We start from the raw sequence: 14,023 nt of genomic DNA on the forward strand, positions 1-14,023 counted from the left end.
AGTATGTTCATCGCTAGGAGACAGAACGGGTCTCCTTCCTGAGCGGTATGATGGCTGTGTGGTCCCATGGTGTTTATACTTGCATAATATTGTTTGTACAGATGAACGTGGTGCCTTCAGGCATTTGGAAATTGCTCCCAAGGATGAACCAGACTTGTGGAGGTCTACCATTTTTTTCCGCTCAGGTCTTGGCTGATTTTCTTTTGATTTTCCCATTATGTTAAGCAAAGAGGCACTGAGTTTGAAGGTAGGCCTTGAAATACATCCACAGGCTCACCTCCAATTGACTCAAATGATGTCAATTAGCCTATCAGAAGCTTCTAAAGCCATGACATTTTCTGGAATTTTCAAAGCTGTTTAAAGGCACAGTCAACTTACTGTATGTAAACTTCTGACACACTGGAATTGTGATACAGTGAAGTATAAGTGAAATAATCTGTCTGTAAACAATTGTTGGAAAAATGACTCGTGTCATACACAAAGTAGAAGTCCTAACCGACTTGCAAAACTATAGTTTAACAAGGAATTTGTGGAGTGGTTGAAAACGAGTTTTAATGACCTAAGTGTATGTAAATTTCCGACTTCAACTGTTGGTCCTGGATGGCAGGAAGCTTGGCCCCAGTCATGTACTACGCAGTACGCATTACCCTTTATAGTGCATTTTGGTCTCATGCCGAGCAGTTGCCATAGCAGGCAGTGATACTACCGTTCAGGATGCCCTCGGTGGTTCAGCTGTAGACGCTTTTGAGGATCTGAGGACCCATGCCAAATATTGGGGGGGAGAAAGGGTTTGAGTTTGAGTTTGAGTTTATTTTTATTTTTACAGGGACAGTGCACATTAATCAACGTTTCAGTAAAAGTGCCGGTTTTAGCCAGCCGGCTAATTTTCAACCGCAGTCCCTGGGCAGGTTATTAAAAACAATTACAATATAGACAATAGCAACATAGAACAAGCAAGACATAGCAACATAGGACAAGCAAGACATAGCATACAGACAGAGCAACATAGGACAAGCAAGACGTAGCATACAGACAGAGCAACATAAAACAAAAAGCAGCAAGACAAAATTCATAAAAGTAACAGTGTTTCCACACCTCACAAGCTACAGACAACAGACAACATGGAAAGCGGCAACACACAGCTAGGGACCATGTTCACAAATCTGATTTACCTTTAGCCATGTCTTCAAGCATTTTGTGAAAGTGTGATATGTGGTGCAGTTATGTGTGTCTGATGGCAGTGTATTCCAGACATGGGAAGCTCTCACAGAGAATGCAGATTTACTAAAGGTGCTTTTCCTTAGGGGAACTATACAGTCACCTCTCATGGCAGACCTTGTGGATCTGCTGTCATATGTCTGGGTTTTCTGTTTAACAAAAATATTTAGTGGAGGGGGAGCCAGGCCTTTAAGGATCTTGAATACAAGACATGCGTCGGTGTATTGCACAAGATTTTCCCAACTCAAGAGCTCATGCTTTCTAAGGATGTGACAATGATGATGGCTATTGGGCTTCCTATCAAGCACTTTGAGAGCCTGTTTGTAGACAGACTGAATAGGTTTTAATGTTGTACAGCAAGCTTGGGTCCAACTAGTCAAGCAGTATGTTAAGTGGGGGAGTATCATAGATTTAAGTACAGTTTTGTTACCTCTGTAGTCAAACAATTTCGTATAAATCGGAAATTAGCTAGGTTGAATTTGGTTATTTGAATTACCTTTTTCACATGCTTTTTAAAATAGAGGTTGGAATCAAGTATGATGCCAAGGTACTTAAAATCGGATACCACCTGGAGCTTCTCCCCTGACACATAGACATCTGGCTCAGTAGCATCTGTTGCCCTCTTTGTGAAGAACATGCAAACAGTTTTTTTCACATTGAGATGCAAACACGAGTCACTGAGCCACTTTGTAACCTGGACCATTACAGTAGTGAGTTCTTGTGCAGCTTGTTTGCTCTTTGCATGCACATATATCACTGTATCATCTGCATACATTTGAACTTCAGACCCAGTACAGACAGAAGGCAGATCATTAATGTACAGGCTGAACAGGAGGGTCCCCAGTATTGACCCTTGGGGTACGCCCACATCATAGCTACGAGTGGGCGACAGCTCATTGCTCACTCTGACACACTGAGTTCTGCCTTCAGGGTATGATTTCATCCATCTCAAGGCATCAGGGGAAAAGTTGAACTTGGACAATTTTGTGATGAGAATCTCATGGTTAACAGTATCAAAAGCCTTCCTTAGGTCCAGAAACACAGCCCCAACAGCACCCCCTTTGTCCATCTTGGACTTCACATTTTCCAGTAAAAAGCAGGTTTGGCCTGCCCTTTTCACAACTATCTTGATGTGTTTGGACCATGATAGTTTGTTGGTGATTTGGACACAGTGAACTTTAAAGCTCTCGACCTGCTCCACTACATACCGTCAATATTAATGGGGGCCTGTTCGGCCCTCCTTTTCCTGTAGTCCACGATCAACTTCTTTGTCTTGCTCACACTGCCAGGTCTCATCGTTTTCGGTGATCAGGCCTACCACTGTTGTCGAGAGCAAACTTGATTATGGTTTTGGAGTTGTGCTTGGCCATGCAGTCGTGGGTGAACATGGAGTACAGGAGTGGACTGAGCACACACCCTTGAAGGGGCACCAGTGTTGAGGGTCAGCGTGGCAGATGTGGTGTTGCCTACCCTTACCACTTGGGGGCTGCCCATCAGGAAGTCCAGGATCCAGTTGCAGAGGGATGTGTTTACTCCCAGGGTCCTTAACTTAGTGATGAGCTTTGTGGGCACTATGGTTTTGAACGCTGAGCTGTTGTCAATGTACAGCATTCTAACCAAGGTGTTTGTCCAGGTGGGAAAGGGCAGTGTGGAGTGTGATTGATATTGCATCATCTGTGGATCTGTTGGGGCGGTATGTGAATTAGTGAGTCTAGGGTTTCCGGGATAATGGTGTTGATGTGAGTCATGACCAGCATTTCAAGCACTTCATGGCTACCGACGTGAGTGCTACGAGGCGGTAATCATTTAAGCAAGTTGCCTTCGCTTTCTTGGGCACAGACTATGGTGATCTGCTTGAAACATAGGTGTTACATACTCAATCAGGGAGAGGTTGAGAATGTCACCGACCACACTTGCCAGTTGGTCCACGCTTGTTCGGATCACACGTCCTGGTAATTCGTCTGGCCTTGTGAAGGTTGACCTGTTTAAAGGGCTTGCTCACGTCATCTACGGCGAGCATGATCACACAGTTGTCCGGAAACCATTTGTTTGTCGTATTTGATATCATTCCACCCATTCTGCTCCAACCATTACCATGAGCCCGTCCTCCCTGATTAAGGTGCCACCTACCTCCTGTGGCCCATAGGGCTCATAGGTCCGAAGTAGTGCATTATTTAGGGAATAGGGTACCATTTAGGACTCATCCACTGTGACGTTGTGATTCAGATCCTTAGAGACTAGTATGAGGTTCATCGCCAACACTAAGGGTTTTGGCTCTAGCTAGCTCACATAGATAAGATGGAGATGAGAGAAGAGGTGTCCTGGGATAGCTGCGATACATTTAATTTTAAAGCAGCAATCTGCAGTTGCTACATCCGTTTTTGGAATTGAAATGTAATGATATATGGCCATTCAATCTTGAAAAATATAATTTATATATGCTTAGTTTGACTCTTACCCCATCAGAACCCAAACTAAGTTTTTTTTTTATTATTTTGTTTTTAAACAATGTGAAGGTGAATAATTACGTTGTTAGAACTATACATATTCTTGAATGGTCAGTCCTTGTATCCATAGCTCTGTCTTTGAATTTGTGTTCCTTCTCCAGCTGCTGGCCTCATCACGTCGCGACCACGACAACCTGCAGGTAGAGCTGAACCGTCTGCAGTCCGAAAATGAGGCGTCTAAGGAGGAGGTGAAGGAGGTGCTACAGGCCCTGGAGGAGCTGGCTGTTAACTATGACCAGAAGAGCCAGGAGGTGGAGGACAAGACTAAGGAGTTTGAGGCTCTCAGCGAGGAGCTTAACCAGAAATCGGTGAGAAGGAAGCCATTTTCCAATAGGTCTAACTTTTTAAAAATGTCTTTCCTTCCTCTCTACCTTTAACCAGAAATTGGCGAGAGGAGAACAAGTCATTCATAATCTAAACTCACCAAGAGATTTTAGGAATGTGAAATCCTATGATATACTTATGTCGTATGCCAACTTCTGACACTAGGTAAGAAAGCCTGCTGGTTTTCACTGATTTGCTGTTCACTCAGCTAGTGTTCCAGGTGTAATTCAGTCCAGGATTAGAAAGGGAGGATGAAAACCAAAAGTGTCTGGAACTGAACTTGTCCTTTGTTGTCGTCCTCAGAGTATCCTGGTGTCCATCGACTCTGAGCTGCAGAAGCTGAAGGAGATGACCAACCACCAGAAGAAGAGGGTCACTGAGATGATGTCATCGCTGCTCAAAGATCTGGCTGAGATCGGCATCGCTGTGGGCAGCAATGACATCAAGGTAGCATCATCATTCCTCGCCATGCCAGCCAATCGTGGAAGGGAAGCCCAGTATTGGGGTACTTTTTGGGGAATCCTGAAGAGTGGGAGTTTGTGGCTCGTGTACTGTATATACCAATTAACCTCATCCCAAACATTAGTAACTTCATCCTTAACTATGCTTTGGGTACAGTATATCTGATGCATGTCTTTTGCGCTATGAGTCTTACATTTGTGCCTTTACACCCCCCCCCCCCCCCCCCCCCCTACCTTCTCCAGCAACAAGAGGGCAGTGGTCTGATAGACGAGGAGTTCACGGTGGCACGTCTGTACATCAGTAAGATGAAGTCGGAGGTGAAGACCATGGTGAAACGCAGCAAGCAGCTGGAGAGCACTCAGGCCGAGAGCAACGAGAAGATGGACGAGAACGAGAAGGAGCTGGCCTCCTGTCAGCTACGCATCTCGCAGGTAAGCATTGTCACCTGGGATAGAGGGCTTGAGAGAAGGTGTCATGGGGGTGGCTGTCGTTCAAATCAAAATGTAGTCACTTCTCTTGGTCGATTTTTATTTCAATTCAGTGAATTAAAAGCAATGTGGAACATTGAGATCCGGATTACAGTTTACTACTTGATGGAATCGACTCCAACCCTGGTTCAATGCATTGCTCCATTTTAATTCCCCCTCAGCACGAGGCTAAGATCAAGTCCCTGACAGAGTACCTTCAGAACGTGGAGCAGAAGAAAAGACAGCTGGAGGAGAACGTAGACTCTTTGAATGAGGAACTAGTCAAGATCAGCGCTCAGGGTGACTACAAATTATTTTATTTATCCTATCCAAACAGGAAGATCCCATCCCTCTTTTGCTTTGAAGACCTTTCCCCAACAAGGCACATCACAAATTCCTTATTGAAATCTGTATTTTGATATGTTATTTCTACAAAACCATGGACACATTTGACACCTAGCTTTTCAACAGTCTTCCACCATCTACTGGTGAAAAGGTTGCTGACACCCATATCATGTTTCTCCCCATGCAGAGAAAGTTCAGGCTATGGAGAAGGAGAACGAGGTCCAAACTGCCACCGAAGTCAAGGTATGACCAACAGTGGATTTCTCCAGACAGGCTATTCTTTCAAATCTTGATAACCGATAATTTCGATTATATAAACTTTTTGTTGGTGATTATTTGTATATTTGTGTAGAATATTATCCATTATTGTATGTTTGATTCCTGTATGTGCCAAATACACTCAATATATATCTTTGTTAACGTTGACATCTATAAAGGTTTCTGCTTAAAATACCATATTTTGTGTTGGTACTCCTTTCTAATGTATTTGTTGGTAACTAGTTGTATGTGTTTGTTGCTAGGAGGCAGTTGAGCATCAGATCCAGTCTCACCGTGAGGCCCATCAGAAACAGATCAGCAGCCTGAGAGATGAGCTGGACAACAAGGAGAAACTCATCACTGAGCTCCAGGAGTATGGGAACACATAACACACACACACACAGCGCATGCATGCGCAGACACACACACAATTCCACGAGGCCCATCACACGCACGACATATGCAACAACTATTTGTTAGTTAGTTGCTGGCTTTGTCTCACTATCTCTATTTGTCCCTTTCTCTCTCCAGTCTGAACCAGAAGATCATGCTGGAACAGGAGCGTCTGCGGGTGGAGCACGAGAAACTCAAATCCACCGACCAGGACAAGAGCCGCAAGCTTCACGAGCTCACGTACGTAACCACCCATCCAGATGCCTTACCCAGTTGCCATCGTACATACAAAATCTATATTCACACACTATCATTTGTTCTTAAATGATTAGCCCGGATAAATTAGAATAAACTAATCACCAATGTCTGCAAGCATATGAAAAGCTGTGATGTGGCAATGCAGAATCACTGATCTGGTTGTGTGTGTGTGTTTTACAGGGTGATGCAGGACAGGAGAGAGCAGGCCAGACAAGATCTGAAGGGACTGGAGGAGACTGTGGCTAAGGAGCTCCAGACTCTCCACAACCTCAGAAAACTGTTTGTTCAGGACCTGGCTACCAGAGTCAAGAAGGTACAACACAGTGTTAGCTTTTTTACAAGCTTTTAACTTGAAGAGCGAGAGCTGCACCCCCCCCCAGTGAACAACCACAGTATAGCCTCCACATGGTTAGAAGTATAATTTTGATATCATGGTCAGTCCTTGTATCCATAGCGTGGTCTATGGATTTGAAAGTGGTTCCATTTCTCCAGCCCTATCCTTAGCTTTTTAACAAAACAGTGGCGGGGTATGCTTTTATTGTTTGAAATGCAGATTTCTCCTTTAAGTCATACCCCCGTCTCTTATCAGCTCTGTTCCATCACAAATATGATTTTTTTTCTTCTACGCTTGTTGTTTTCATACCACAATTCCGCATTGAAAGTGTATGGGTCCGTGAAAAGCACAATTTGGTATGTTAATTACTGTTTCTCAATGGTTATTTAAAACTCAAACTTGGCTTTAATGGTGCCTTTCACTGAAAATTTGAGTGTTTGTGTGTGTCGTAAATGCAGAGCGAATGACAAGTGTAATAAAAGTAAATGTTCTGTAATAATGTATGTTTTCTGCAGAGCGCTGAGATGGACTCCGATGATACAGGGGGCAGTGCTGCTCAGAAACAGAAGATCTCCTTTCTGGAGAACAACCTGGAACAGCTTACGAAGGTCCACAAACAGGTAAACAAACACACCTTAATACATATGTTGTTAGTGCTCCCATGGCAGAGAAGTATCCTGCTGTGATTGAATGGTGTGGTTTACTAAAGTCAGTAAGCCAGTACAGACCACAGCCCTTTTAATGTAATAGAAGACACAGACATGCCAAATTATTCCCAAGATACATGTACTCTTCTGTCAATACAAATATTCTTCACAAATTGAAAAGATACAAGAGACCACTAATGTGACTGAAAGAATGAATTAGTTACGGCATCTGGCTCTCTCTCCTCTTGTTCTTCTTCCTCTAGCTGGTGCGTGATAATGCAGACCTGCGCTGTGAGCTTCCTAAACTGGAGAAGCGTCTGCGTGCTACGGCTGAACGGGTCAAGGCCTTGGAGTCGGCCCTGAAGGAGGCCAAAGAGAACGCCGCACGCGACCGCAAACGCTACCAGCAGGAGGTGGACCGCATCAAAGAGGCCGTTAGGGCCAAGAACATGGCCAGGAGGGGCCACTCTGCTCAGATCGGTGAGGAACATACACATATGCATGCATAAAATCACACACATGAATTCGCACACACACAACTATATATACAAAAGTATGTGGCCAACCATTCAAATTAGTGTATTTTGCTATTTACGGTGAAATACACTAATTTGAAGTGGTGTCCACATACTTTTGTGTATATATAGTGTGTGTGAATTCATGCGTGTGATTGTATCTCTATGCCTGCATATGTGTGCATAGTTACGAGATGACGTAAATGATTGTTTCCGTCACATTAGTGTTTCACCCTGTAAAACACACACAACAAGATCAGTGATTCCCCGTTGAGGGTGTATAAAATTGAGCACACAGCCATGCAATCTCCATGGCTAGAAGTGCTGTTATTGTGAAGTGGAAATGTCTTGGGGCAACAACGGCTCATCCATGAAGTGGTAGACCACACAAGCTCACAGAATGGGAACGCAGAGTGCTGGAGCACATAGCGCTTAGTAATCGTCTGTCCTCGGTTGCAACACTCGCTACCGAGATCCAAACTGCCTCTGGAAACAGCATCAGCACAATAACTGAAGAGTGGAGACTGTTATAGCAGCAAAGGGGTGACAAACTCCATATTAATGCCCATGATTTTGGAATGAGCTGTTTGTCGAGCTGGTGTCCACATACTTCTAGTCATGTAGTGTACATATTCACACACTGTTTTAAAGGTTAAATGCTAGCTTTTTATTCAGAGAAATCTGTCCTCTGTTTTGCCTGATATAATCTAGGACTGATGCTTTTATTGGTCTGTAATACTGGTACATGTAAATGTATAACATTTGTACATTTGGTAATTTAGCAGACGCTAAATAATGACGACATTAGTGTTCCTTTGATGGTATGTAACCAGTTCTGTGCCTCTGACCTCCCCAGCCAAACCCATTCGGCCTGGCCAGCCCCCTGTGGCGTCTCCCACCCACCCCAATGTCAACCGGACAGGGTTCTTCAACAGCCAGCCCACCGGCATCAGAGGAGGAGGGGCCAAGCAATGAGTGGATAAGAAGTAAGTCAAGGGCCTTTTCTCAATTGCATAGTCCTCTCGCCTCCATCTCAAAACCCATTGGAAGAGAAGGTCAAAGGCGAGGGACCACTGGCTTTCTCATCCAATAGGTTTTGAAAAGGAGGCAAGGAGAGAGGACGCGAAGAGTTTTCAATTGAGATTCTTCCAAGGCCTCTGTGTACTGAGCCAACCTAATGCATTTCAGGGAGTTCTGTTCGGACTGGAGAAAACATTTTGAAACCGGAAGGCACTGCCTGAATGTGTCCAATAAGGACACATATCAATTTTCTGTTGCAAAACGTTTTTACTTCGGTGTGCCCTACTGAACATGACCCTGTTTTATAGCCAAGCCAGAGATGGCAGCAGAGCTCACATTTAGTAATTATTTTTCTCCACTTATTTTGTCTTCTGTCTCTTTCCGTCAGCTTCTGAAGAAGATAAACATAATCACAGTCAGATGAAGATACAAAGATCACCCACAGGAGCTGGCATTCCACTTGACAGAACTGTCACATGGGACAATTCTTCCAGTATCAATGTTTATTTATATATGTATAAGATATATATATATATATGTAAGAAATAGACACAGGCTGTACAGTTCTTTTTCATTATTATTTTTGTTTTCATGTATGAATGAAATTGGTTTCCTTACAAAACAAAAGAGAACACGGACAGAGAACAAACAAAACAAAATAAATGGTGCAATCTTGGCGCCTGGCGAAATGAACATGTAAATTAATAATGCGTAGCTCTTCCATTTTATCTATCGCACAGCAGTTTGTCCATTAATGTCCTAAAAGATTTGAGTCTGCATTGTGCCAAGTTTAAATATGTCGTCGCAGGTTCTCTAAAAACAAATAACACACTAAAAGGTTGGAATCCGTTGAGAAGCATCCTAGCCTGATTTTTATGTACAGTTATATCATCAAAGTATCCCTCCTGTCTAGATCAAAAAACGTATTTTAAAGTTTAAAGGTTTAAAAACACACTACTGGCCTCTATTGTACAGTTAGAATGAGCACTGAACTGTTTTCTCTTCACTTGGACATTTGATTCTTTTTGGGCTAAAATGCTGTAGTAGAGCACATCTTCAGGACCATGCACCAGTGATTGACAAAAAAAAGTGTCACCCTATTCCCTTTTTATAGTGAACTAGTTTAGTCTAGTCAAAGGTAGTGCACTAAATGGGGAATAGGGTGCCATGTGAGTCGTCCAGTTTTTAAAGAACTGTGAAGAATGGCAGACAAATGCAAAAAAAAGTCAATTTTGTAATGTATTAGAACATTAAGCTGCTTCAATATCATACCTATGTCCAAGATATCCAGTCAATGTTGATATAATGTATGATGAAATTATAATGGTCGAACTGCTATGTTCCTTAGCTATGTATATCAATATTAGCATATGCAAGTGACTTGTATGCCATTTGGGAAAAACTGCGAAAATGCCACACCCATGTGTCCTATCAATGAAGAGAAAATAATATCAGTGGAAGGGTTGCTTCTTTGGACCACAAAAATATGGTTCTAAATGGTTGATTGATCAGGTCTGATCATGAGTTCCTTGATGCATTTTGCAAGTTGATGATTTTTTGGCACTGTGCCAGCTATCCCTCCACTGCATCTATTAAATGAAAATGATCTATCTGGAAGATGACGTTTACACAAATGTCCTGCAACGAAATTAAAGAAATGGGATAACTTGATTTTCCATTGGTCTTTGTGGAATTGTTTGAGAGACAAGGGGCCATGAAATATTTACCTCCACACTTGAGTTCGACCAATCATGAGTTTGTTTATTTTGATGTGTGCAAATTTTGTTTCTGTGCCTACTGCCTATACATAGTTGATAGTTTGGGCATACATTGGATAGATTTTCTGTTTTTCCTTTATTTTTCAATTTTTTTCTTTGTCTGTGTGCCCAAATCTGTCAACATGAGTCACCGACTATTCAACAACCCAACTTTTTCATATTCTGACATAACACTGCACAGGCTAACGAGGCCGGGCTTGCTTGGGGTGGTGAATTCAGATATGCGGCTACACTCCAATGTCCAAAATACACTGCATTGCTTCATTCTAAGTAACCTTGTCTCCTCCTAATTTCACATTGGGAGGAAGTGTCTAGTGAATGAGATTACATTCTAAGTGGTATGCTAATGCAGATATAGGAACGGAGCCTGTGTCTTATCCAAGTAGTCAGTCTTCATAACACCATCCTTCCTGTACTACAGTAGATGGATGCCACCTATGAGTTATTTACTGCTGTGCTGGCTGTAGGTAGGGTATGAGGTTTGGACTATTTGTTTTTTACTTCCTAAATTATGTTTTTTGTTTTGTTTACCATTGTTATTGAAAGTCTCCTGACTTTTGGTTTGTCATTTATCATTATCAGGATGTAATCTTTGAAGTTGAGATTTAACCTAAAGCACTTTTTAAATGTATCCTGGATTATAACTGTAACCTTCCCTTAAGGAGCTATTAAATGCCATTTCTGTTCCTTTTCTGCAACAAAAATAATAAAACAAGTGAAGCATCGCTGGAGTTCTGTCTTTGGGTTGTAAATCAAATGGTTGTCTGAACTCATGGGGTCGGTCTTGTTAGAATGGTTGGCGTTGTCTTTATGATAAATGGTGTGTATTTTATATATATATATATATATATAACCCTAGGGAAATTGATGCATTGCAGTCTACCATAGCATTATCAAATGCTTTCTGTAGCCTTGGTTCCCAAGTTTTTACCCTGGAGATGAAACCAATAGTCTCAGAGAGAAGTGCACTGCTTACTCATTTATTATGGTCAACGTTTGTTTCATCAGGAAAGGGAAGGTAACGCTCTCCAAGGTGCAATAATTGAGAACTGAAGTGAACAGGAAATTCCAAAAATCTTACAGGCTGACTACACCGCTCCATTGCAAAATACATTTTGATATCTATATACAATTATTGCACCCACACTGCTGGCGCGCCAACGTGCATCTGCGTTGTCAAGGGCTAAAATAGAAGTCAGTTCTATTTCTGTTACAGGCTGACTACACCACTCCATCGTGTGCGCAAGCGTTGCAAAATACATTTAGAAATCTGTTATTCAATTATTGCACCCACACTGCTTGCACCAACGAGTGAATGGGTTGGGGCAAGTCAGTAGAAGGGCTAGAATAGAAGTCAGTTCTATTTGTGAAGCAGATCCCGCTGCAAGTCCTGCCTCTCCCATCTCCTCATTGGTTTATAGAAGCAGGTACCCACGTGGCATCTCATTGGTTATACCCACGTGGGTAACTGAGACGATCAAGGTCAGTGGCGGTAATGCACCTAATATATGAAAGTTGCCAATCGCAATATAAAGTTAAGAGAAGAAAAAGCCTGGAAATAGGAGAGATGACTAGAAACAATTCGGTTGACTGTTTTATGTTTGGATTAATTGGCGGAGTGTAGGACCTTGTGCATTTCAGGTAAAATAACAAACCAATGTTCATATCTCAGGACAAATTAGCTAGCTAAAAAGGACAGATTAGCTAGCAAGTGCAAGCTAGCTAACTTAATTGCCATACATGTTTAATGCTTTTCGACCTGTCCAAAAATGAATGTAATTGGTTCAGAGTTTGTTTTGATATTTTAACCTTAGTGTTGTGATCGCGTTTGGTGTGGGGGGACAAAATACATTTATGCATGATGGCGCACCCGGTTTGGGTTCCGTTAGAGAACAGTGTCAAGTTGATTCACCTGCTTACTGTTAAAAATGAGCGTTCCCCTTTGTGGTTGGAGTTTTAACTCGCATATGGGATCCATATCTCATATGAGTCACTACACCTTTTGATAAAACAGTATATGTGAGAAAAAATGGGCTGCAATGGGCTGTTGGATGCACTGGCCCATTCATACCAGCAGAGCACGCTTTGGTACTGTCACATTTTATTTTATTTAACGAGGCAAGTCAGTAGTTTACAATGACGGCCTAACCCGGTCAAATCCTCCCCTAACCCGGACGACGCTGGACCAATTGTGCGCCGCTCTTTGGAACTCCCGATCACGGCCGGTTGTGATATAGCTCGGCATCGAACCAGGGTTTGTAGCGACAGCCTCTAGCACTGAGATTCAGTGCTTTTAGACCTCTGCGCCACTCGGGAGCCCTAAATACTAGAATAACGGCATCTGACGAGTGAAATTCAAATTATTGTACATTTTGGTCTTGTGTTTTCAGTATTTGTTTTACTCGGTCAGCTGTACCAGGACTAAGAAAGAAAGGCATTCTAATATCGCAAATCCTAAATCCCCCATAATCTATTATTCAATAATTAGATTATTTGTGGGGGCATTCTTGAAATGTCTGTCACAGATTTAGACAGTAACAGATGGTGGGTGACTCAAGAAACTGAGATCGTAAATTATTCATTAATATGAGCTCTTTATGGAGCTCAGTCTTGAAGATCACCAGACAATTATATTTGCCATTACAATTTAAATATATCATAGATATCAACCCCAGCACTTCAAACGGGATATAGTAGCCTATAGGCTAAACCAAGAAACCACATTGGTTACAAATGAAACTGTAATTTGGAACAAATAACATTTGCACAATTAAGAGCAATGATTGAATTTCTTAAAAACAAATCCAGTGGCTGCCAAATTGAAACTGGTGCAGCAGCACTGCAACTGAGAACGGTGAGACTATGGACCACGAGAGGGCAAACTAGGGGTATCATCCATCATACTTGGCAGACAGACAGACAGGCGGATGGGAGAAGAATAGACCAACGCAGTGCTCACAAGCGATAGCACCACAACTGGGTGGAAACGAGGCAGGGGATGGATGGTATGGTTGAATATCGAATGCCAGCCTACTATATATTTAGCAGTTTAGAACACTGAAATATCTGGAGGAAAAGTTCCGCCGAAAACAACCGCCGTTGACTAGCTTATCCTTTGGAGATAAAGAAGAAACCATTCACAAGGTGTGTAGGCTACATATAATTTGTCTGGCTATCCGTTATTTTTAAACGCAAAACCGCAGATACTAGCTATTGGCTACTTCCAAAGTTACTTTGTTGCAGTACGTTGTTGCGAAACAACTGGCAGTATACTTTTTTAGTTTCTTCGACCTCGAATTTCAAAACGGAGGAGATTGCATTTAAACCTATGCTGCTGTTATGGTGTAATTTAACTATTTCTATAAACGTGCGGAATTATATTTGATATTTGGACTACAACGAACTCGTGGCATAGTGCTAATATTGTTTTGGTTGTCCATCCTTTGGTTTTCACGTGATAAGCCTATTGGCTTCATTTCTGTGCTTCACGATGCTTT

General features: G+C 42.3%; 2 protein-coding genes across 7 annotated transcripts in view; both read left to right on the forward strand.

The window, feature by feature from the left end:
• Positions 1–11,251, forward strand: part of LOC110490020 (kinesin-1 heavy chain) — a 47,222-nt gene extending 35,971 nt beyond the window's left edge. Inside the window, exons 14-25 of the mRNA XM_021563100.2 lie at positions 3,827–4,033; positions 4,353–4,496; positions 4,754–4,942; positions 5,161–5,278; positions 5,511–5,566; positions 5,845–5,954; positions 6,113–6,214; positions 6,413–6,545; positions 7,082–7,186; positions 7,477–7,693; positions 8,585–8,714; positions 9,137–11,251. Of these exons, the coding sequence (XP_021418775.1) occupies positions 3,827–4,033; positions 4,353–4,496; positions 4,754–4,942; positions 5,161–5,278; positions 5,511–5,566; positions 5,845–5,954; positions 6,113–6,214; positions 6,413–6,545; positions 7,082–7,186; positions 7,477–7,693; positions 8,585–8,703 (1,500 nt within the window). The 3' untranslated portion in view covers positions 8,704–8,714; positions 9,137–11,251. The remainder of the gene's footprint in view (positions 1–3,826; positions 4,034–4,352; positions 4,497–4,753; positions 4,943–5,160; positions 5,279–5,510; positions 5,567–5,844; positions 5,955–6,112; positions 6,215–6,412; positions 6,546–7,081; positions 7,187–7,476; positions 7,694–8,584; positions 8,715–9,136) is intronic.
• A 2,166-nt stretch (positions 11,252–13,417) lies between these two features.
• The window catches only part of LOC110490021 (rho GTPase-activating protein 12), a 90,976-nt gene continuing 90,370 nt past the window's right edge, over positions 13,418–14,023 (forward strand). For 2 of the 6 annotated variants that reach the window (XM_036944305.1, XM_021563101.2), the window contains exon 1: positions 13,418–13,670. The gene's annotated coding sequence lies outside the window, so the exon portion shown is untranslated. The remainder of the gene's footprint in view (positions 13,671–14,023) is intronic. The other 4 variants (XM_021563104.2, XM_021563103.2, XM_021563102.2 and 1 more) reach the window with 3 other exon arrangements.

This window comes from Oncorhynchus mykiss, chromosome 15, assembly GCF_013265735.2.
Source record: "Oncorhynchus mykiss isolate Arlee chromosome 15, USDA_OmykA_1.1, whole genome shotgun sequence".
Classification (NCBI taxonomy): domain Eukaryota; kingdom Metazoa; phylum Chordata; class Actinopteri; order Salmoniformes; family Salmonidae; genus Oncorhynchus; species Oncorhynchus mykiss.